This window comes from Schistocerca gregaria, chromosome 1, assembly GCF_023897955.1.
Source record: "Schistocerca gregaria isolate iqSchGreg1 chromosome 1, iqSchGreg1.2, whole genome shotgun sequence".
Classification (NCBI taxonomy): domain Eukaryota; kingdom Metazoa; phylum Arthropoda; class Insecta; order Orthoptera; family Acrididae; genus Schistocerca; species Schistocerca gregaria.
Genome location: NC_064920.1, coordinates 799,115,279 through 799,140,671, shown reverse-complemented (window position 1 = coordinate 799,140,671; position 25,393 = coordinate 799,115,279). Strand labels below are relative to the sequence as shown.

The following is a 25,393-nucleotide window of genomic DNA, read 5'->3' as shown; positions in this document are numbered from 1 at the left end:
ATATATATATATATATATATATATATATATATATATATATACTGATAAGGATATGGTGTCAGATCACATATATTTTGATCACAATAGCCATAAATCAACACGATATCGACCCTTTCCGAAATTGGTAAACGGTCCATTTTAAAACGGGTAATGTATCACAAAGCAAATACCGTCCGCACTGGGGGAATGTTGTGTGATACCACGTAGTTATGCGTTTGTGACTATTACAGCGCCATCTATCACAAAGCGAAAAAAAGTGGCCCAACTAAAACATTCATATTTATTTACGCACTACACGAATATGTAATAAAGAGGGGGGTTCCTATTTTAAAAAAAAGAAAAAAAAAACGCTGTTGATATCCGTTTGACCTATGGCAGCGCCATCTAGCGGGCCAACCACAGGGCCTTCTGGTTTCCCGCTTCAAGCTAGACAAGTTTCGTTCTTTGTAGTTTTTTCGTTTGACGCTTATTTCGTGAGATATTTGGCCCGGTCACGATCAATGGACCACTATGTATAGTTCTGGCAGTACCGGCCATGACCTACCTCTTCTGTGCGGATGCACACATATTATCCGAACTCTTACGGGACTTGGTAAGAATGTCTTCCACGAGTTATGAGTGTTTTGAGTAGGGACACTACGAATGCAGTGTGTGGACATATAAGGTGAGACTATGGGTCTCGTGGGAGGCGTGCGCTACAGTCCCTGCAGTCGCACTAGCCTCTGTGCCCTCGGTGGCTCAGATGGATAGACCGTCTGACATGTAAGTAGGAGATCCCGGATTCGAGTTCCGGTCGGGACATACATTTTCACCTGTTCCTGTTGATATATATCAACACCCGTCAGCAGCTGAAGGTATTCATATACACTCCTGGAAATGGAAAAAAGAACACATTGACACCGGTGTGTCAGACCCACCATACTTGCTCCGGACACTGCGAGAGCGCTGTACAAGCAATGATCACACGCACGGAACAGCGGAGACACCAGGAACCGTGGTGGTGGCCGTCGAATGGCGCTAGCTGCGCAGCATTTGTGCACCGCCGCCGTCAGTGTCAGCCAGTTTGCCGTGGCATACGGAGCTCCATTGCAGTCTTTAACACTGGTAGCATGCCGCGACAGCGTGGACGTTAATCGTATGTGCAGTTGACGGACTTTGAGCGAGGGCGTATAGTGGGCATGCGGGAGACCGGGTGGACGTACCGCCGAATTGCTCAACACGTGGGGCGTGAGTTCTCCACAGTACATCGATGTTGTCGCCAGTGGTCGGCGGAAGGTGCACGTGCCCGTCGACCTGGGACCGGACCGCAGCGACGCACGGATGCACGCCAAGACCGTAGGATCCTACGCAGTGCCGTAGGGGACCGCACCACCACTTCCCAGCAAATTAGGGACACTGTTGCTCCTGGGGTATCGGCGAGGACCATTCGCAACCGTCTCCATGAAGCTGGGCTACGGTCCCGCACACCGTTAGGCCGTCTTCCGCTCACGCCCCAACATCGTGCAGCCCGCCTCCAGTGGTGTCGCGACAGGCGTGAATGGAGGGACGAATGGAGACGTGTCGTCTTCAGCGATGAGAGTCGCTTCTGCCTTGGTGCCAATAACGGTCGTATGCGTGTTTGGCGCCGTGCAGGTGAGCGCCACAATCAGGACTGCATACGACCGAGGCACACAGGGCCAACACCCGGCATCATGGTGTGGGGAGCGATCTCCTACACTGGCCGTACACCTCTTGTGATCGTCGAGGGGACACTGAATAGTGCACGGTACATCCAAACCGTCATCGAACCCATCGTTCTACCATTGCTAGACCGGCAAGGGAACTTGCTGTTCCAACAGGACAATGCACGTCCGCATGTATCCCGTGCCACCCAACGTGCTCTAGAACTACCCCGGCCAGCAAGATCTCCGGATCTGTCCCCCATTGAGCATGTTTGGGACTGGATGAAGCGTCGTCTCACGCGGTCTGCACGTCCAGCACGAACGCTGGTCCAACTGAGGCGCCAGGTGGAAACGGCACGGCAAGCCGTTCCACAGGACTACACCCAGCATCTCTACGATCGTCTCCATGGGAGAATAGCAGCCTGCATTGCTGCGAAAGGTGGATATACACTGTACTAGTGCCGACATTGTGCATGCTCTGTTGCCTGTGTCTATGTGCCTGTGGTTCTGTCAGTGTGATCATGTGATGTATCTGACCCCAGGAATGTGTCAATAAAGTTTCCCCTTCCTGGGACAATGAATTCACGGTGTTCTTATTTTAATTTCCAGGAGTGTATAATTCTAAATTCATCCCATGACTTTGTCACCTTCGTGCAGTCTGAGCTACACTCCGATAAAAGTGTATTTCCGCCAAGCAGGAGACAAAGATGAGAACGAATAAAAGTTTCTATCTGGATCTGTTCGACATTAAGGATGGCCTTCGAGATCCCACTGTTGTTGTCGGTAGTATTTAGTGTTAATTTAAATTACTATATTACTTTTAGATTATCTTCTTGTTTAAAATTTGTGCCTAGTTCGTAGCAGCAGTAGGTGAGGACGATGGTAACTAATGAGCAGCTCAGCAGTGACTCCGTGCTGTGCCCGCAGGTACTTCGCGGCGACGCAGATGCGGCCCAACATGGCGCGCAGCATCTTCCCGTGCTTCGACGGCCCCATGTACAAGGCCACGTTCGACGTCAGCATCGAGCGACCCCGCGGCCTACGCGCCCTTTCCAACATGCCCCTGCGCCACACGGCTGTCGTGTAAGTACCGACAATAACTGACCATAGCAGCAGTCTGTCTGACCAGCAAAGCAAAGTGGAGTACTACGTCTATCCTGTATGACCCGGAGAGTATTCAGGTGGGAAGAGTTCTTTGTCACGTAGCGCCAGTCGAAATGGATAACCAACGTTAAGTGAGTGAACCTACCTAGAAAGAGCCAGTTCTATTGCGTTACGCAACTTGATAAGGAACATTAATACGGTGGCTATGTGGGCTTTCCGGCAGTAGTGTTTCCAACATTTTCGCAGGTGCCACAGGTTCCATGAGAACTGCGGCGTACCAGTTTTGTGCTGTGGGTTTTCCGACCAGTGCCTCCCCCTCTGCTGATTTACGCCAATCGTTCACCAGTAGCGTGTGGGTTGAAACTTCCTGGCGGATTAAAACTGTGTGTCGGACCAAGACTCGAACGCAGGACCTCTGCCTTTCGCGGGCAAGTGCTCTACCATCTGAGCTATCCAAGCACGACTCAAGACCCGTCTTCACAGCTTTACTTCTGTCAGTATCTCGTCTCCTACGTTCCAAACTTTACACAGGCTCTCCTGTGAACCTTCCAGAACTAGCACTCCTGAAATAAAGGATATTGCGGAGACATGGCTCAGCCACAGCCTTGCGGATGTTTCCAGAATGAGATTTTCACTTTGCAGCGGAGTGTGCGCTGATATGAAACTTCCTGGCAGATTAAAACTGTGTGCCGGACCGAACCCAGTCTCGACTTCGAGTCTCGGTCCGGCACACAGTTTTAATCTGCCAGGAAGTTTCATATCAGCGCACACTCCGCTGCAGAGTGAAAATCTCATTCTAGCGGATGGGTTGTCCGGCAGTACCCGCGCCGATAGCCTTCGTCTCCGTATAATTTAGAAGACCTAAATGGTCGGTTGGGGGGAGGAGACGAAACAGCGAGGTTATCCGTCCCATCGGTTTAGGGAAGGATGGGGAAGGAAGTCGGCCGTGTCCTTTCAAAAGTAATATCCCAGAATTTCCCTGGAGCAGTTTAGGACAAATACTGAAAAAGTAAACCAGGATGGCCGGTCGCGGGTTTGAATCTTCGTCCTCCAGACTGCGAGTCCAGTGTGCTAACCACTGCGCCATCTCGCTCGGCCTTTGCAATGTGAGTGATGGAAATAATTACAACAGCGAAAGGGAAACCAAACCTTCTCTAGTTCGGTCATCGCTATCGGGTGAACAGAAAATATGGTGTATGAACTGGTTGTGAGTGCATTCAGGACGGAGTAAGAGCCGAGACCGGTTATGAATTGGAAATGGCAGAATAATGGCTGAATTGCAAATTGGTGCAACTTGAAGAAGCAGATGAGGAAATTAAGAAACGAATGCGTAACTGCAGGAAACACTTCCACGAAGCATTGACGGTAGCTGTTTTCTAAATGTTTAAAGATGAATTTCAGTATTTGAAGATAAAGGATTAGATTTCGTTGAAAAATGTCATATAATGAGAACTCGAAGTTTGCATTGTGTAAACGAAGAAGGAAAGCCACTGGAACGATCATAACCCTGCACTAGTTCAGAGATTCATTCGTGCGACGACATTTTGAGATAATAGAGTCCTGGTGCTCGGTTGTGAAGAAGCTGAGGCAATCCTTTGTGTAAATGAGGCTGTTCTTATAGTGACCAGCTGTGTGACACACACACACACACACGTTGATATCGGAAGCACAGAAGGAGAGACGAAGACATTTCCTATTTTATTTGCTTTGCTCCCAGTCAAAAATCAAAATACATATGAAATACTTTTTTTCTGGATTGAAAAATAAGATGCCTTGATGGTCATCGGAAACTCCAGTGCTACACTTTGAAATCTTTGGTTCATTCAACGTCTATGGAAGAAAGTAAAAGAGCTGCGATAACAGAGTAATACAGGAATAGAGAAGAAGTCTACTTCTTTAGCCACAAGTGTGGTGCTGCGGCATATCTGTGCCTAACTGTGTTGGTGAAGCGTGATTGGTAATAATGGAGTAAATGGCCAGTTGAGAAAAGGACATGAAATTCCAAGACTACTAATGGATGGAAAATGTTTTCAACCAATGGCGCAGGACCACGAATACTGTCGAAGGCTGGCTTAAGAAGCTTAAACAAGCTGAAGAAGAAAGCAGTAAATGCTATACAGCATTTGAAATTAAAAAAAGATTCATTGGTCTGCCTCTTAAAAAGAAGAAAAATATACAAAGATCTTGATAAAAGATTAAAAGTCGGCGTAAGAATATATAATGACGCGGCGAATTTAAGAAAATATTTAAATTCTATGGCTTTCTGACAGAAAATTTGGTAAGAAATTAAAATTCATCAAATCACACAATTTTAATTATTTGCTCCAATAATGATGTAGCAAGAAAAAAGGTAAAAAGTAAGGAAGTAAAAAAAAAAAACTCGTTTAATCATGCCTATGTATTTAGTTTTGAGTTTCCCCTGGCGTATGCAGTGTTCAGATAATTTACGAGACGACGTCACCAGGCTGCATTCCTGCATTCAAAGTTATTTGAACAAGCCTGTGTACTATATGAACAGTCCGTCCTAAGCCTGGATAAAATGTGAAGGGGCATTCATATTACAAAACGGTTGACAGAACCTCCCCACAGTGGGAATACCTGCGGATAAAATATTTGTGGTTTGGAACAACTCGTTCACGTCACGAGTTGCAAAACGACAGTCGCATAGCCCACGACACCAGTACGGCTACGAAACCAGAACAACACAGGTTAAGCTCATTGCCCGACGAGGTAGGGCGTGCGGCATCCCACCATGAAGAAGAAGCGAGCGCAACCACCAGTTACTATTGCAACACTCTTCAATAATATTGAGCACTCCGTCTTCAGGCCACTAGTGGCCTACCGGGATCACCGACCGCCGTGTCATCCTCATGGAGGATGCGGATAGGAGGGGCGTGGGGTCAGGACATCGCTCCTCCGGTCGTTATGCTGGTATTCTTGACCGAAGCCGCTACTATTCGGTCGATTAGCTCCTCAATTGGCATCAGGAGGCTGAGAGCACCACGAAAAATGGCAATAGCGCATGGCGGCCTGTATGGTCACCCATCCAAGTGCTGGCCACGGCCAACACCGCTTAACTTTGGTGATCTCACGGGAACCGGTGTATCCAGTGCGGCAAGGCCATTGCCTCTTCATTAATACAGTCCACACATATTCAGTCTGACTGGCCATAAATAATTATAGAGACCACTTTAGGCTTGGCAAGGCAGTCTGTTGTGCGTTGTAATGTGCGAACGAAAAAGGGTAGGGTTAAAAATGAAACATAGGCAGAAACAGACCGTACCAAGCATATTGTATCGGTGGTTCCGAGAGGATTCACAGAGAAGGCTCACCCGCGTCATGAAGAACGCAGTACCATCACAGAAAAATCACCGATAGGTTTTCTTTCGTTGCCTGATGATCTAATGATCTATTACAACTTAAACATGCAACTCCTCACTGGTTCTTACGATAGGGTCTACAGTTACACACGTTAAAGAGTAAAAGGTAAAAAGGGGAAACTGCTCTGATGTTTCGGTATGTTACGGAAATTTCTAAGATTGGTCACCGTAAAGTAAACAAACAACAATTTGGAGAGACTGAACTAGAGACGTGCCACGATATAATATAGGAACTAGTAAGTCACCGTAAGCATGTTTCGTTAAACTGTCGGTTTATGTTAATAAAAAAGAGTGGAGTAGCGTGATCTTAGAGAGTTAGTTTGCGAGATTAGGAGGTAACACTGAAACCGCACGCCAAATTAACGGCCATTAGTGTGACATATCGGTGCTCCTTGATATAGTTTTCATGTTTTTTTTTCAAATTTACCTACTTAAATGTCATACTGGTTCTTCATATCAAACTCAGGAAAACAACACATTATTAATGAAGGGAAAACATAGTACACTAAAATTACACGACTCACTAAAATACGGTGTTCACCATTTTCTCTCCACATTTAGGGCAAATGAGGATGTGGTGGCAGCATTGTACACTCAAGGTATCATCTCCATCTAATTACTTGCGGTAGACACTCTTGGTTCATAGTCGATAGTACTCTGAGTAGAGTCTGCTTACAACATGTCCGACTGCTGCAGGGCTGACGATCCAGCGTGGGAAGTGGACCACTTCGAGACGACGCCGCCCATGTCCACGTTCTCGCTGGCGGCGGTAGTCTGTGACCTCGGCATAGTGACGCCCAAGAAGGATTCCGACGAACAAGGTACTAATAACTATAGTGCGAAACATTGCATTGTTATTCGACAGGAGCATACGGTGATGTACAGCGCAGCTAAGCTGATTGAGGTACACTGACAAAATCGAAAGTGTTACAACGTGATAGGCCGCGAAAACCTTGACTAAATGCTATCAATCCTTCCTCGGGCGTGGATTCACAGCCTCGACGTAATCCCTGAATGATGAAACAACTGTAAAAAACCACCATAGGCTGATAATTCTGTTATGCAAGGTGCCTTTATTGTACGATGTATGTATTTGGCATTACTGGTCAGTTTCGGCCTTTGACCGTTTTCAAATGTATGCAGTAATAATGTCAGACACAGCAAAAAGGTAAGGTACGCAGCAAACATTATCACGATTTGTGTATGACAATTGCTGTTACATTACATACATTGCGTCGGCGATGTGTAAGTCATATTTAAAACATGTTTCATGCTAGTGGGAACACGTACTCGTTCCTCACATACAATTTTCGCTTTTCATTGTTGTTTCACAGCCCTCGCGCCGTAAGGCCGGGTGTGGGGGGGAGGCTGTAAGCGGCGTATTCAACCTGCTCTTCAGTCAAGGGCCAAGTAAAACTACGACGAAAAAAACGCTAATATAAAGGTGATATTAATGGAAGGCTTATACCTGTATGTAAGAAACTTGGTGTTCCATGGTTTTAATTTCAAACGAAAATAATACAAACGTGAAATGAAAAACAATAGCAGTCTATTTAAAAATCGATGTAAGAGGGCGTGCTGAAAAGTAATGCCCCAGAAGTTTTTATTCCGTTCTGAATATCGGTTTACGTATTACATGTCATGCATATTTATCGATCGACTTTCCCACTTCGGTGGCGCAACTTGCAACCCTTTGCCACTAGAGGATTCCGAATTGAAGCGTGTAACATGACGGTATGTAACTTAACCATGTCGATGAGTGAGAAACAGCCTGCTGTAATCTGCCAGAAAACTGAAAGCACGAATTCAAGGAGTTCGTCCACTCTTCAACATGACAACGCCACACCACATGCGATAGCTGCGATATCTGGAACAATCCGACACCTTCGGTTCACTGTCGTTGATTATTTTACATACAGTCCTGCCTTCGCTCCATCCGACTTTGACCTGTTTCCAAAATTTAAAGAACACCTGCAAGTACTTCACTTTGACAGTGGTGAAGCGCCGCAAGCAGAGGTGGGGTTGTGGCTTCGTCAAAAAAGTCAAACATTCTACAGTGACGGTATCAATAAACTGGTCTCTCGCTGAAGACATGTGTTCGTCGCCAGCGTGACTATGTTGAGAAATAAATATGTAGACATGAAGAATAAAGATGTAGAATGTTAATGATGTTTGATTAGAAAAAAGGTTTTTTATCACAAAAAAATGTTTGGAGGCATTACTTTGTAGCACCCACTTGTAAAAAACTGATCTTAAAAAGAAGCACTTCATTGTCACTAAAACTTGGAGGACCTGCCCTAGGAAATATCGTCTGGTGCTGAAGAGAAAAAATATTAGGCGTTGAGGACGGTAGGAAGGTGTGGGCATAAAGATGGAGGGGAGATGGGAGGAATCGATGGAGTAAGAAGCGAAAGTTGGGAGACAAGAAGGGCGGAGTGGTTGGAGGTATCAATAAGATCGTAATTTGAAGGGAAGCAAGGGGGTAGGGAGGTATGGGGAGTCCTTATGAGGTGGAATGCGTGGAGTGCATTTAAGGTTGGTTGTCACACACAGATCTAGAAAGTCTAAGTGTATGGTGTTGCACGACAAAAAATGTTTCCAAGAACATCTTTTTTTATTGTGTCATGTAAGCAAAACACTCATGACAGCTGGCTTCCTGATGCTTGTCAGATCCATTCAACGGCACAAAGTGTCCTTTTTTTGCTTCCTTGTGCGTCAACAGAATCGTTACAAAAACGCAGGGACATACGGCGCCCGAAGAATGTGCTTACGAATGGACCGTACGAACTTCCCTCCACTGGCTTCATTCATATTGACAGGCTGTGTAGAGCTCGACTAGGACTTGAACGTGTGTGAACAGGAAGTCGCGACTCTGAAACGTTTCGAGAAAATCGTGTTTGAATGTCCTAGGCGTGATTATAGACTTCGAGCCGCAGCATTCAAGGAGTGCGCAGCCGAGGGAGTAATCGTTTACTTTCCTGCGCGAGGTCTCTGGATCGAGACTCGCTGCCGGTCCTTGCTGTTTCCTTTGTTCCCATGTAATTCCCACAACAGATTTATTATTTTCGTAATCTTTATCCTGAACAAATGAGAAATATTTTTGGTAAGAAGGCTGGATATAAAAGACGATTCTCAAGAACTTTCAATCAGATCAGTACCAATTTTATTTATATTATTGTATCTACATTTATGAGACTTATGATGTGTAATCTGTGGAGCACTGCACGAATGAGGGTGATACTGATCTTAGAAATATGGAAAATATTGACTGTTGAGACATGTAATAAAAGTCGAATTTACATTCATAAACAGTTCTCGGTCATCACACAATTTACACAGTCATAACACATCTATTATTACAATCATATGGGAGAAAAAAGGACCGACAGTGAGATTTGATCTAGAGATCTAGCGCTTATAAAACTACGCGGTTCTTTGCTTTTTTTCTCTCTACGCAAGAGGCCGCCTTAACCGCCTTATCTTTTTTTAAGGAATAGGCCGGGGCGGGGGGGGGGGGGGGGGGGGGGGAAGGGGGGTTCTCGGCCTCAGAGCACAGAGCGGGCAGGGATCGAAACCCGAGGACTGACCACAGTGTCCCTTTCACCGCCACCGAGCCTACTGGGCACAGGAGACAGGGAGACAAGGGAATCAACAGAAGTGGAAACCTTTTTTATTATTTAGAAAAAAAACTGAAGACTAGGGAAAGGGAAAATAAATAAAAATCGTGCATTTACGGCGCGCTGTCCCACCCGCCGAGGTCGGGAGTAGAACTGATCGTAGGTGGCTTAAAGTCAAACACCGCGGAGGGGTAGGGGGGCGGGGGGGGGGGGGGGGGTAGGTGCCCTCAGCTTCGGGCACTCCGCAGCTAAGTGGAGGTCTAACGGAGACCCCTCGAAGATAGTTGACAAACAATGTTCGGTAACGTAGCTTGTGTTCGAGTGGTTCATGGACTGTTTGTAAACAGGTCCAGAGATGGAGGCGGGATTTTGGTCCCTCACGGAATAGATGACCCACCGCCCACCCCTTGACCAACGTAATGGCACGATATTGGAGGCGGGAAAATGTTTGCCCTCCGGGTATGGAAACATTCGCAGTTCGATCGTGTCAGGTGGAACTCTGAGATAGAAAGCAGTGGTTTGCTGCACGAATCGCCAGACGTCGTGCGAACAGGCATAGGTCAGACGGTGATGATCAGTGTCGAGTTGCTGACAAAGGAGGCAAATAGAGGAATCCGATAAACCAATGTTGTGCAGTCGCTGTTTTGTTGCAAAGTTCCTGTTGATTATGTGATACGACATTGCCCAGATATCAGTAGGGAGGAATGGCTGGTGGATGGTACTCCACCCTATGGGTCACCAGATGGAGGGATATTTGGTCTCCATCATATTACGGGGAACACTGTGTAATAGTAGGTTGTAAAAATCCTTCATCCTACTCGGACGTGTATCTTGGAGACTGGTATGTGTACAACTATAGACGACGAGAAAGCCTGAAATGTGCGACACATGAGGCACAATGTGGCCGACGGACACCAGTGGTGTGGTGGACGCAGGCAGGAGAACCTCAAGTAAGTTGCGTATTAGGGATGTGGCCCGTCTCGTCCATTGTCTTCTCATGGTACTCATATGCCACGCTGAAACTTGCATACGGACATCTGAGTCTGAGGCCGCCACCCCTTGGGGGCAGGGTGAGTGTCTCATAATGGTCTCTTAACTTGAAACCAACTGTAAGATACCGAGCGAGGTGGCGCAGTGGTCAGCACAATGGACTCGAATTCGGGAGAACGACGGTTCAATCCAGCATCCGGCCATCCAGATTGAGGTTTTCCATGATTTCCTTAAATCGCTTCTGGCAAATTCCGGGATGGTTCCTCGGAAATGGCACGTCCGACTTTCTTCCCGATCCTTTCCTGATCCAATGAGACTGATGTCCTCACTGTTTGGTCTCTTCCACCAAATCCCCCCCCCCCCCCCCCCCCCCCGACCGTAAGATAATAGCCAACAGACCGCCTGAGGGTTTCGCCATATCGCCGTCGGTAAAGGGAGAAAGTGCGAGATGTGGACCACTTTCGATGCAACATAACGATTAAGAAACTCAACGCGTTTAAGTGTGTCCAGGCAACGCAGGAGGTTCTAGAGCACGTCGTTATGGATGATGTATAATAAGTGACGAAAATTCGTCCTGCTTTGCGTGTGACAGTGGGGGTAAAGGCAATGCCCAGGTATTGCAACGTCATCACAAACGGCAGGAGTGCCATTCCACCTTCCTGGAAACCTGTCCAACGTACATTGAAGATTTGGCGATGTTTCTTGGACTGTCAACGGCAGCCCCATAACGTGTAATCAATTCGAGGAGTGCTCGAATCTCGAGCCGGAACGGAGTAGAAGGAGGAGGTCATCAGTGTATACCCGACAGCGAAACGTGAGATGGCGAAGGGTGAGGCTGAGGAGCTCGGTAGTCAGGCCCTCAATGAGTGGCTGTAGGGCAATAGGTTGCAGGAGGGTAGAGAGGGTGCACCCTTGCCGAATTGAACGACGGATGTCTACCGGCCCTGCTGAACGTCCATTGACTTGGACTCATGAACTGGCACTGTTGTAAGTACGTCGGTAGTGTTCGACAAATGCATCAACGATGTCATTCTGATTGGTCACCTGCGGGCCATGACGCAGAATGTCGATGAGCTGCAGACAACACTGTCGTTCGTCGGACGCTATATTATGCATGAATGGAAATTCCAATCCTTTTGATCGTGGTGCCTCGTCTGTATTGCCACTCCTTGCAATTCGCTGCGCGCCAGCGCACTTATCCTCTTTTTAGTTCTTTGTGTTGCAACTGGCAACCGCACAGTGGAAGCTAATGGCGTTGCGGTGCCATTTGGCCAAGTCCTTCCCATATCTCATCGATGGCCTCCGGATGGCTGGTTTGGCACAGTCCATCCATCACTTCACTGTCGAGTGGTAGCTGGGAAGGCGTCGTTCGCAGGCTGCCCATACCTCGTTGACTTGTTGACTATAAGTTATGTCATGCAAATAAGAAGTATTGAGTTTTTTTACAGCGCTTAGCTGCGCCTTACAGTTTGGGGTGGAGGAGGACTGTGCAATGTGCGTGTAAGTGTAATGGTTGGAAAAGGCCAGTGGACAATGTTCGGCATCCCTTATCACAGATCTAAGATCCTGTGAGACATATATATTATTTAGACGGTTTGCGGAATGACTGGTAACAAAGGTATGGCCAGAATGGTCGCCATGCTCGGCTTACCAGGTATCTTTGGAGCAGGAGGTCCTACACCATTCTGCATAGTTCCTGGCATGTAGTGTAGTGTGGGATCAGATCTTTTGGATGCAGAAGGATGTTATAATCATCTCCTAGCAGGCAGTGATCGTATCGCCCTAAAAACAGGGGGATGATATCCTCAGAATAAAACTGGGCCTATTCATGTCATTGGTCAGTGCCCGAAGGGGCATAGATTTTAATGAGGCGTGTGCACATGGCAGTGAATGCCATGCCTCGAGCTGATGGAAGGAAGGTGACATCAGTGACAGAAATCCCTTCGATGATGTAGGTGGCCACTCCACGGCCCAAGGGATAACTTGCGGAGGCGTGCTCTGTATCCCCATTGATATCTAGGAGACTGGCGAAGTGAACTTCCTGCAGGAGTGCGAAATCAATATCGGAAGCCCAGAACATTACCTGCATAAGGCGGATTTTCATCATTGACCGGCTGCTGTTGTTGGTGGTGGTTGCTATCCAATAGGCTCTGAGTACTAAGGGACTCAACGTCTGAGGTCATCAGTCCCCTAGACTTAGAACTACTTGAACCTAGATCCATACCCTAGGCAAGATTTTCAACCTGGACCGTAGCAGCAGCGCGCTTCCGGACTGGAGCGCCTAGAACCTCTTGGCCACCGTGGCCGGCGCTATCCAATAGGCCTGGTGGCGGACTGCTGGAGGCCAGTCCACTCTGGCGTCAATGGAAGGGCGTGGGTGTCGCGGTGGAACGTCATACAGCTCGCTCCCGGGAGAGTATGACTACTGGACTACACGTAACAGGTCCTGATCCTCAATCTCCTGGTCGTGCCATGCCATGGAGGCGGACACCCGTGTATCGTCCACTTTGTCTTCAGAAGATGGAGCAATAATTGGGGAGTAGTTTCGGTTGTGCCAAGTCCACTAAATATTTTAGCGCCCTCATGGTGCTATGGGGGACGAGCACGGGCACACCGGTGAATGTCACCGCGCTCACATTGTCCCTTTCGGCAGTGGCGAATTCGTGGCGTCGTTCAGGTCGACGGCGGCATCGTCGTTTCGCTCGGCTGTGAATTCTTCGAGCAAGAGCGACCATATAAAGTATACGAGCACGCATACAATTTCAGACTCGATTTTCCTGAAATAAAGTGACAGTTTAGTCTTGCTTTTTACCTACAATGGAGTCTGAGTCGTGCCCAACACACCCTGTTATTGTGAATCAAATCAGTGAGGGGAAGTTAGTACAGTCCCCTTGTTACACATGACAGTCTGCAGACTATCATTGTGCAACGGCAGAGGGCGTTAAAGTCAGTCTTGCGTGCCATTACATAATGGAATTCAAAATTACTTACAGTGACATTACTAGTATATCAATTATTTGTACTGCAACACGAATGCTTGAACATTTTGTTAAATTTTTATTTAAAAAAACTGCTTATTATGCCAGTTCTAAAAAATTATCTCCACAGTGGTTGCCACCACACGCAACATTAAGTGGCCCAACATCACTGTCCCCCACCTATATGGTATAAAGGCAGTTCTTATAGCTGACTCAAAACCTTGCATCGTACATATCTGCAAACTATAAAATTTTTTACAGCACCATCAATACCAAATTCGTTTATAAGCGCTTTTCCTGTTAGACTTCGTTACTCATATTTTAAATTATATATAAACCACTGAACCTGAGGGACTGCCGCGCGGTTAGAGGCGCCATGTCACGGATCGCGCGACCCCTCCCACCAGAGGTTCGAGTGCTCCCTCGGGCATGGGTGTGTGTGTTATTCTTAGCATAAGTTTGTTTAAGTTAGTGTAAGTATTGTGTACGTGTAGGGACAGAATGACCTCAGCAGTTTGCTCCCTGTGGAATTTACATATGAGGGATTACTCTTATCGTCGTAAAATGTAAGAGTTGCAGAGCCGCATTGTATTTTGGAGTGGGAGCGTTCTTTGTATGATATTATTTGTGATGTAAAATTCAATGTTAATGTACAACTTTAAGAAAATGAAATCAGAAAAATGATTATTTATTTTATGCAGCAATAACGATTGTAAACAATTTTAAAAGATTCGTGTGACACAGGAGTTTTAGTCAACTGCAGGCACTGCTTTATCACCATAGTGACGAATGACAGTCATGTTTTATCCCAATAGTAACGAGGAACAGTAATGTTGGACCACTTGCATGGTAGTAGACAATTTTTAGGACTGGCATGAAAAAAATTAAAAAGAAGATTTAGTAAAATCTCCAAGCATTTATATACCAGTAACAAATAATTTATTACACTGTACTAATAACATTATTGGAAGCAATTTAAAAATCGTCTATTATGTTATAAGAATAATGTCACATATGCAATCTGTCGGCACACGACTGTGATTCCCCCTCCCGCAAAATATATAAGCGTATTGTTTGGCAGCTACATCTTCCCGTGGTTTTGTAACGACTCTGTTTATTACAAATAAGCAAAAGAACACGTTATGCCGTTAAATGCGTTTGAGAAGGACTAGGAAATCAACTGTTGAAGTATTTTACTTGCATGATGTATTGAAAAACGTGTGCTTGGAAGCAGTTCGTGATGTCCGATGTCAACGTCCAGTCACAGGCTGCAGTTGGCGGCACTAGCGGTGGAGCATATACAAAGCGTGTCGGGAGGTCGTGGACAATGACGATGTTGGTTTGGGGGGCGCTCAACATCGTGGTCATCAGCGCCCGTAGAAGTTCCAAACTTTCATTACCAGAATGATGATGAGACGATGATAAGGACAACACCAACACCCAGTCTGCGGGCGGAGAAAATCTCTGACCCGGCCGGCAATCGGACAAGGACCCAGTAGTGATCCAGAGGCAGCAACGCTAACCACTAGACCCCGATCTGCGGACCGGGCTGATAAGACAGTGCCGTCGTTGTCGCAAGGCGATAACAGGGCAGGTTACCTGACGTCCAAAAGGTTATGGTCATTGGCTTCGGGCAAAGGGTGAAAACGTTTCCGAAACGGCTAAGTTCGTACTTGTTCACGTACCGCCATGATTAAAATGTACTGTGCATGGCAAAACGGCACTGTCTTAGGTTGTTCGCAGACGATGCTGTAGTTTACCGTCTAGTAAGGTCATCCGAAGACCAGTGTCAGTTGCAAAGCGATTTAGAAAAAAAATGTTGTATGGTGTGGCAGGTGGCAGTTGACGCTAAATAACGAAAAGTGTGAGGTGATCCACATGAGTTCCAAAAGAAAACCGTTGGAATTCGATTACTCGATAAATAGTACAATTCTCAAGGCTGTCAATTCAACCAAGTACCTTGGTGTTAAAATTACGGACAACTTCAATTGGAAAGAGCACATAGGTAATATTGTGGGGAAGGCGAGCCAAAGGTTGCGTTTCATTGGCAGGACACTTAGAAGATGCAACAAGTCCACTAAAGAGACAGCTTACACTACACTCGTTCGTCCTCTGTTAGAATATTGCTGCGAGGTGTGGGATCGTTACCAGGTGGGATTGACGGAGGACATCGAAAGGGTGCAAAAAAGGGCAGCTCTTTTTGTATTATCACGTAATAGGGGAGAGAGTGTGGCAGATATGATACGCGAGTTGGGATGGAAGTCATTAAAGCAAAGACGTTTTTTGACGCGGCGAGACCTTTTTACGAAATTTCAGTCACCAACTTTCTCTTCCGAAAGCGAAAATATTTTGTTGAGTCCAACCTAAATAGGTAGGAATTATCATCAAAATAAAATAAGAGAAATCAGAGTTCGAACAGAAAGGTTTATGTGTCCTTTTTTCCCGCGCACTGTTCGGGAGTGGTTTGGTAGAGAGGTAGTATGATTGTGGTTCGATGAACCCTCTGCCAAGCACTTAAATGTGAATTGCAGAGTAATCATGCAGATGTAGATGTTGCTTCATGGAGTAACACACTTCATTTCCGTCAGTGGAATGCGCGAAGTTAATAAGAAAAACATATTGCTTTACTTGCAATCTGATTGGGTATTGACACCAAATCGGCAACTAAACAACCTGTGTCGGCAGATCCGAAGCCGGCGGTGAGCGTGTACGGGCGGTCGCACCTGCTGTCGCAGCTGGAGAAGGCGGCGGACCGCGTGCCGGCCATCGTGCGCTGGCTGGAGGCCTACTTCGGCGTCCCCTACCCTCTGGCGCAGCTCCAGCTGGTCGCACTGCCGCACTATTCTTCCACCACGCCGGCCGACATGTTCGGCGTTGTCATCTTCAGGTCAGTGTCTCGCTGGACAGCGTCCATTACCAGCACGCAACTGATATTGGTCTACGTGTCTGAGTGCATCAGGTGCTGTAATGATATCTGCAGGATGTGCACTTGTTTTATAGGGCTTATTTCAATAATGGTACAAGTCCATTACCTCCACTTTTCTGTCTATAATGCTTCTGACGCTAATGATCCAAACAAACAGAAAGAAAGGTTCATCTCTAGCAAGAAGCTATATGCTTGAATATTTCTGGTATCTCAACTGCAGATTTTTCAGCGCTCATTTAACTTTAGGACTCTGTATCTCAGAATGAACAAAAGTGGACTTGTACCACTATTGAAATAAGCCCTTCATCTATATATACATATATCGTATATTGTGTAGGTGGTCCCCTGTATCACGTACAAATTTGAAAATGTCACGTCTCACCAAGAGATCCTGCTCCGTAATTCTTTATTCGCATCTACACTGCTGAACACAATTACAGGGTCGCTTTTTCGAAACCTCGTAATTGCCTATCACTGCGATGTAGAAGCTTGAAATTTGGCTCAAATGTGCGTACAACCTTCCTCTGTCATAGTCCAAAAGCGTGGCGCCCTGCGACATCACTTTCGAGTTCGCCTACGCTTCAAACAGCAAACTGTCGACACACCCTGACACCCACAGTGGTTATGGTTACTACAAGCCACACCACAAGTTGGGAAACGGGGCCAAATATCTAGTAGTTTACTGTCGAGTTGAGATTTTCACAAATGTTTTATTCGTGTCTTACAGAAACTAGCAGTACCGCAATAAACAGCCTTTTAAACAAGTCGCTAACGCCATCTGTCTCGCGTGTGTCAATACAACAATTATAAAAAAGTTAAAGAATATTAGTAAACAGGCTACTAAAGTAAATACAGAACTTTGTTAATAACGTACGGCGAGGTAGAGAAGCTACCAACACGGCCATTAAAAAAATTAAACAGGTCTCAGCAAACAGACGATTAATGGCAATAAAAGTAATTTACAAACTTGGAGGAATTTAAAAAAAAAATAAAAGTGTCCTGGAATATCATTAGAGCATAACAGATATGACGGACCCGTGCAAGGCGGCCACAAGTCACGCACTCAAGAATGCTCAGGCTAGACAGAATACCGACCAATTTAAATACGCCCGTAAACACAATTGCCACTCTCAGGCTGGTCACTGCACCGACTTTTAGCCAGCGAAAACTTGTTATAAGATGGCTTAACTCGCTGACAGAATTAGAGCTAACCTCGTGCAAGGAAACATTACACTACACAGTCCTGAAAGAGCGGCCTCAACACGTGGCATGAATTTACTCATAACCCACGACAGAATAGCGAAACAATTAAACTGCCAAAACTACACCTCTCATCGGACAGTAACGAGAGGAGGAGGGAAGATCACTGTCTTCAATTACACCCATGCCAGGGACAGGAAACCCGGTCGCCGGAGGCCAGAAGGCAGAAGAGGCGTTGGTTACACAAAATTATTACTTAATGATTAGACCTTCAACGAACTTAACTTGCAATTATGCTCGAACAGGCAGTACACGACCTCCGATGGCAAGGATCCACACATCCGACCGTGCACGCGTCGCCAGCGTACCCAACACGCCACGGTCACGCGACAACACGCTCTGTCACCGTACTTCACGTCTTCTCTGCAACGTTGACGGGTAGTGACCGCTCCTTCATGTTAGGTGTCTCCTTTTAAACTCCATTGCTGAAACAGAGGATTTAAAGAAGCTTGTTAACGTCCCACCAAGGCGAAATAAACAGCGACTACTTGTGGGGCGATTCTGTAAACAACCAACACGCGGCGAGCTCTTCCGTCAACTCGACCGCTCGTTACACCCAACCGACATACATCACGTGGCGACTCGGTACAACCGACCACGCCTGCTTCGCGCTGGAGAGCCACACTGCCTTCCCGTGTCCACCACAGTCTCTGCGCGCAACCCCTACTTCCGCGCCACCACACGACATTACAACAGGTCAAAGATCTCACTTCCACCATAGCAGTTTCCCGCAAGCAAAAACGCAGATATCGATAGCAGAGGGAAAAGACAACCAAGCAGCCACTTAATGACAGACAACATATCAAACAAACATGTCACGGGAAGAAAAGGAAAACCAATGCGACCTAAACACAAGGTGTAGCACGAGTCGATACGTGGCTCACACCGAAGAAAAGTCCAGAGCTTACAATTTCGTATAAGCGTGAAATGCATTAGTGGTGTCACATTGGCACCAAATTTCATCACAATTCCACCCAGCGCCACCGTGAATTTGTGTCATCCGATGAGACGTTGTTACACCCCTTCTTACATACATTTCATCCCTTATGTTGAATCGAGCGGGGTAGCGCAGTGGTTAGCACACTGGAGTCACATTCGGGAGAAGGACGGTTCAAGGATGCGTCCGGCCGTACTGATTCAGGTTTCCCGTGAATTCCCTAAATCGCTTCAGACAAATGCCGGGCTGGTTGCTTCGAAAGGGCACTGCCGCTTTTCCCCTCCATCTTTCGCTAATCCGAGCTTGTGCTCCTTCTTTAATGATCTCGTTGTCAACGGAATGTTAAACACTAAACTCCTCCTCCTCTTTCTCCCTCTATCGACGGCTTTGCGATAGGGGTAAGAATTCGTTCACCTTAGATAATGACTTTAAATATGTATCCGTACAGAGAAAGCCAGTCATTCATTCCTATGTGCAGCCGTTTCGTCACCCTTGAGCATGAGCTGAGTTGCACTACGTCACTGAACTAGCACCTGTTTGCCGCGTGAGACGTCTACGAGGTATCGAAAGGACATGACATGTCACCCCGACACCTGGGAATCGGTGACTGACTATCTCTGTACAGCAACATTTTTGAAGTGTTCGGCTGGTGTGCTGCTGGTACGGATCGTTTTCCCGAACTGGGGTTCTTAGAGGGACTATTTGCCATTTTATTCACGCATATGCAGTGTAGTACCCCCTACCCCCCTCCATCCCCTCTTCCGCTTCCCTCATGATCGCATCAGCGCTTAGGAAGGCACGAAACAAAAGGGGTGAGAGAGCATAAATACGCTTTGCTGCTTCGGATAATGATCACATTTCGTCGAATTGTTTTGACAGGTCCCTAATGGTCCCATCCTGTGCACCTGAGAAAATTGCGCTAAGTTTTCAATTGAAAGAACACGATAGCCTTCGCTGGGGTTGCACTCCCACGTTGTCCTTAGAGAAGGGTTGAATCGTCCGGCGGGCGTCAGCAGGGTCAAAGGCTGTCAAGGATGCTTTCGTGTTTCTCACCGTCCTGCGCTGCGACCTGTCGCTTTCGAAATGTATGGGAAACAACCGCCCCTAGGAAGTGGTGGCTTCACTGTCGTACTTTGTGCCAATATCTGAGTCGTCCGACACATCCACGGTGGCGTCTGACAGGACTTTAGTAACATTTGGTGCCAATGTGACATATTTAACTTACCTTACACCTCACGTTAAATTCTGCGCTCTGATTTTTTTTTTTTTTCAAACGTGTCGACACATTGCTGTTTGAATCGTCCTCGGGTCAGAGGGTTATGTCGCAGGTCACTGTGCTTTTGCACTATTACAGAGGAAGGTGATAGCCACCTTCGAGTCAAATTTGACACTTCTTTGTCACAATGGGAGACAATAACGGAATTTCGAAAAAGTGACCCTTTAATTGTGTTTCGCATTATAGATTTATATGGGTGCTCCGTTTTACATCTCTTCGGACGCATATTCTTTGATATTTAATAGTTACTACCGCTAATCATGTAATGGAAGGACAATTTCTCCTTGTTCCTATTCATGTGCAAGACGTTGCATGTACTTGTGGTGAGTGCCAGCTGCCAGTCCCAGCGTCATGTGCGGATCCTAAGCAGGAATTAATCGGCCACAGTTTTGTCACGATGCTGCTTTCCTATATACAACACCACAGCAGGCGAATAGTGACCTTGATTATCGACGTCAGAGCATGCATTTACGTACACTGTTTCTAAAAATTTAGTCCAATGATATTCACGTATGGCCGTATCACATATGGCAAAATTAGAAACGTTTTGGATGCTATTCACCCTGAAGGGAGAAAGAAAGATACAGTGGTAATTAGAGACGGAACACAAGTTCGGATTGTTTCAAAGATGGGGAAGGAACTCGGTCGTGTCCTTTCAAAGCAAAGATCCCGCCATTCGCATGGAGCTATTTAGGGAAATTACGGACAACTGAAATTAGGGTGGGCGACACGATTTTGCACCTTCGACCTCCCGAATGCGTATTTTAATGTCATTCCCTTACTTAATGATCATATATAACGAAGAATCAGAGTTTTGTGTGGGTACATTGTTCTAACTGTATTAAAGTTATGAAAATGTTATAATTATTACGTAACAGAAAATAATTATATTTGCAGATAAATATTACTAATGTTGCAAAGTCGGCCTAAGTATCTGGGCTCGCTTCTTTGTTCCTATATAAACTTTTACTATGTCTGTTCCAAGGTTTCTAACAACAGATCGCTGGAATATTATCTTACTTTTGAACACAGTTTTCATTTATTGGTCTGTTCTTGGCACATTTTTCACATTACTACTTTTTAAGAAAACACATTGTGCAACATTTTTTCAGTAGACAAAGAACATAGTCGATCAGAGAATGACATGTACCAAATTCAACGAATGCAAAAACTGTCTGTAAGCATTAAGAGTCCCGCATGCAGTACCTTATAGAACAGGATGTAGTTGAAACTTTTATTAACTTGATTGTCTTCATCGAAATTGTTTTTCAGATTTAATTTACGTAATGATTTGTGGAAATAAATATTTAAGTGAAGATTTATATGTCTAATGTTTAATAACAGAGGTTGAAATTTTTGACAGTGTAAAAAATAGCAGCTTCCTGCAATTGTACAAGATTTACTTTATGGTCGATAATAAAATTAGAAAAAATTGTAGATAAAAACAGGAATTCTGTCTGTTTAAAAACCGAAGCATGATAATATTATTTTTACCGTAAAGTGGTTTTTGGATTATTTAAGTTAAGAATTGTGATTAATAATTTTCATGGTCCAATATCGATATTGCAAAATGGATCGATATGAATGATAAAAATATGTTATCAGGAAAATAGATTTTAGGCAATGAGATACATTCAAAGATATCTTCAGATGAGCAGTATGTAATTTAAGTAATGAAATAAATCCGTTTGGCCAAAATTTATACAGAATCGATCATTTCAGTCCACATACGGAAGTTCCGAGAAGTCAAAGTTCATTACAGAGTCCAGTGTGCTAACCACTGCGCCACTTCGGTATTCGCCCTAATGAAAGCTGTCTGTAATAGGACCCGAAACGTTGATAGTTTCATCACATACTAAACGGTCACACCCACGCAGAAGAATTTTATTGAAAAATTATATCATCACGTATGATGGCCGTCTCGAAACTCGTCAGTTTATATCAGGATTTCTGTCTGTCATATTTTACTATTTCCCCGGAATGCATTACAATTAAATCTCTATTTCTTCGTTTGGGTCGTCACTCTTCTGCCTGGTTCGTTGCGGCACGCCGCGAATTTCTCTCTTATGCCAACTGTTCATCTCAGAGTAGAACTTGCACCCCACGTACTCAATTATTTGTTGGATATATTCCAATTTCAGTCTTCCCCCAAAAGGTTTTACCCTTTACCCTTCTGTACCGTGGAAGTTATGCTTTAACACATGTCCTATCATCTTGTCCTTACTTCTTGTCCGTTTATCTACATGTTCCTCTCCTCGCTGATTCTGTCGAGACCCTCATTTGTAAACTTACCACACCACTTAATTTTCAGTATCCTTCTTTAGCAACAAACCTCAGACGTTTCTATTCTCTTTCTTTCCAGTTTCCTTGCACTTTATAATGGAGTTCTATATAACTATTTGCGCCAAACGTAACAGTTGCAAAAGATCCTTCCTCAAATTTGGACCTATTTTATTTCTAGTAGACGTCTTTTGGCCAGGAATGCTGTCTTTGCCTCTGCTAGTCTGCTTTTCTCCTCCTTCTTGCTTCGTCCGTCACGTGTTATTTTGCTTCCAAGGTAGCAGAATTACTTTAATTTGTTTACTTCATGGTCCCTATGGTATTTCACTAATTTCATTTCAGTTGCTATTCGTTACTCACATCTTGTTACAGTTTACTCCCAGTTCATAGCGTGTACTCATTAGACTACTCGTTGCATTTGACAACTCCTGTAATTCTTCCTCACTTCCACTGACGATATAAATATCATCAGCGTATCTTATAAGTGATATTCTTTCACCCTAAACTGATTCTTTATTAGAAAACCTTAAAGTCATGTGTAGCTTTCATTCCTTAGAATACAAGTTTGCAAATGTATACCATATTCCGTACCTTTTGTCATCTTCACGTGATCTTTAGGCAAACGCTTGTCGTTGGAATACGATTGGCAAACTGCCAATTCCTTTGCCACTGTGGCAAACTATACATTTGCATGGGTGCAGTGTCGTAAGCAGTGCTTTGAGCACAAAGCGTCTGTGAGTCCCAGGACTCGGATTACGTGTTATAGCCGTAGAAACTCTGCATGACAAAGACGGTCCGGAGCACACAACGGCTGTGGTGTTTGCGCATGCGCAGGGAGCAGGACCTGGTGAGCGAGTCGACGCTGACGACCATCCTGGCGACGGAGCTGGCGTACCAGTGGCTGGGCCACTACAGCACGCCATTCCCGCGCGCCAACGACGTCCACATCACCAAGGCGCTCGTCAAGTTCGTCGTCAGCGCCCTGAAGCAGGATCCAAACCTGGAGCCCTCACAGGTCAGATCTCTGACGGCCTCTCCGGACCTAAACGTCCAGCTGCTGTAGCCTGTACAGATTTGTGTCGCAAACACCATAGTAAATCAATTCTGTTCGCCAAGTGGTTATTATAGGTGGTAAGTGTTTGATTCGTAAAAAAGATGTACTGGCACTGTGACTTTCTTGCTAGTTTGTTGGTTGATTTGGGAGACGGGACAAAAAACAGCATTGGTTTAGGGGAGGGTGGGGAAGTAAGTCGGTTGTGCCCTTCAAGGGAAGCATCCCGGCATTTGCCTGGAGCGATTTGGGAAATCACGGAAAATCTAAACCAGGATGTCCGGATGCGGGTTTGAATCGTCGTCCTCCCGAATGCAAGTGCAGTGTGCTGATCACTGCCGCGGCGGTAGCCGCGCGGTCTCAGACGTCTTGCACGATTCGTGCGGCGCACCGCCGTCGGAGGTTCGAGTCCTCCCTCGGTCATGGGTGTGTGTGTGTGTGTGTGTGTGTGTGTGTGTGTGTGTGTGTGTGTGTGTGTGTGTTCAAATGACTCTAAGCACTATGGGACTTAACATCTGAGGTCATCAGTCACCTAGACTTAGAACTACTTAAACTTAACTAACCTAAGGACATCACACACGTCCATGCCCGAGGCAGGATTCGAACCTGCGACTATAGCAGCAGCGCGGTTCTGGACTGAAGCGCCTAGAACCGCTCGGCCACAGCGGCCGGCTGTGTGTGTGTGTGTGTGTGTGTGTGTGTGTGTGTGTGTGTGTGTATGTTGTCCTCAGCGTAGCTTGGTTAAAGTTAGATTAAGTGTTGTGTAAGACTAGGGACCGATGACCTCAGCAGTTTGGTCCCAAACAATCTTACCACAAATTTATAAAATTTTGCAGACCACTGGGCCACCTCACTCGCTGATTTTCCGGCGGGAGTTTCTCAAATTTAGGCTTCTTCAAACATCAATTTAACGGTTTTCTGGACCAATTAAAACCGTAAATACAACACTTGTAGTGGCAAAAAATAAGATTTCCTTATGCACCAACAATCTTTTTCTAAATATTTTATTAATTAAGTTACATATTATTTCTCAATTTACGATCTGTTACAAAAATAAAAAGAAATTACAGTAAGATTAACACACATAGATTTGAATTATAAGATACTGAAAAACAGGAAAAAATGTTTTAAATTTAAAACCATCCAAAGCTTTGGAATGCATTCTTTGTACGTTCCTCCTCGCTCTCTTTTCTTGATATTGGAGTTCTTAGTCGAGTGCCGTCCACGAAGCAGTCAAGATCCCACGTAATTTGATGGGTCAGAACGAGTCGGTGGTGGGGCGCTCAGCTTCGGAAAAAAAGTGAAGACACCGTTTGTTTGGTATTAGAGAGGCTCTACCGTCAGTAATAATGACATTCATTTGGGAAAACCGTGCTTCACGTTCACTAAATGTCACTGCAACTGTCGCGTTGGTAGATGTCGACGGAAGTAAACTTGTGGGCTGCATTATTTTGCTCTCACAATTTCCATCAATGTCCTCGCAACTGACGGAAAGATACTCACGAAATGGTTTAATCGCATCTCGTCTGTTCAACTGAAAGCGAACTGCAAGTGACTCAACATCTTTTTTCACATGTCACTTGCAGTTCTGATTTTTTTTTACATCAGAGATACTGGTCATGAGAGATACCGGGTACGGAGTACAGGTGCGTACTGCCACAAATCGAGCATTGAAGGTAGTGGTTGCTCTTTGTCGTAAGACATTGGCGAGTCATGACCAAATCTAGTACATGTTTTGTTCAAATGGCTCTGAGCACTATGGGACTTAACTTCTGAGATCATCAGTCCCCTAGAACTTAGAACTACTTAAACCTATCTAACCTAAGGACATCACAAACATCCATGCCCGAGCCAGGATTCGAACCTGCGACCGTAGCGGTCGCGCGATTCCAGACTGTAGCGCCTAGAACCTCTCGCCCACCCCGGCCGGCAT

The 25,393-nt window shown here is 45.6% G+C and overlaps 1 protein-coding gene and 1 pseudogene across 1 annotated transcript in view; one reads left to right on the top strand and one right to left on the bottom strand.

Moving 5' to 3' along the window:
* Positions 1-25,393, top strand: part of LOC126269996 (aminopeptidase N-like) — a 244,468-nt gene that overhangs the window by 99,017 nt on the left and 120,058 nt on the right. The window contains exons 4-7 of the mRNA XM_049974035.1: positions 2,589-2,744; positions 6,842-6,966; positions 16,416-16,617; positions 23,244-23,424. Coding sequence (XP_049829992.1) covers positions 2,589-2,744; positions 6,842-6,966; positions 16,416-16,617; positions 23,244-23,424 — 664 coding nt within the window. The remainder of the gene's footprint in view (positions 1-2,588; positions 2,745-6,841; positions 6,967-16,415; positions 16,618-23,243; positions 23,425-25,393) is intronic.
* LOC126289741 (5S ribosomal RNA) lies at positions 5,776-5,893 on the bottom strand (annotated as a pseudogene).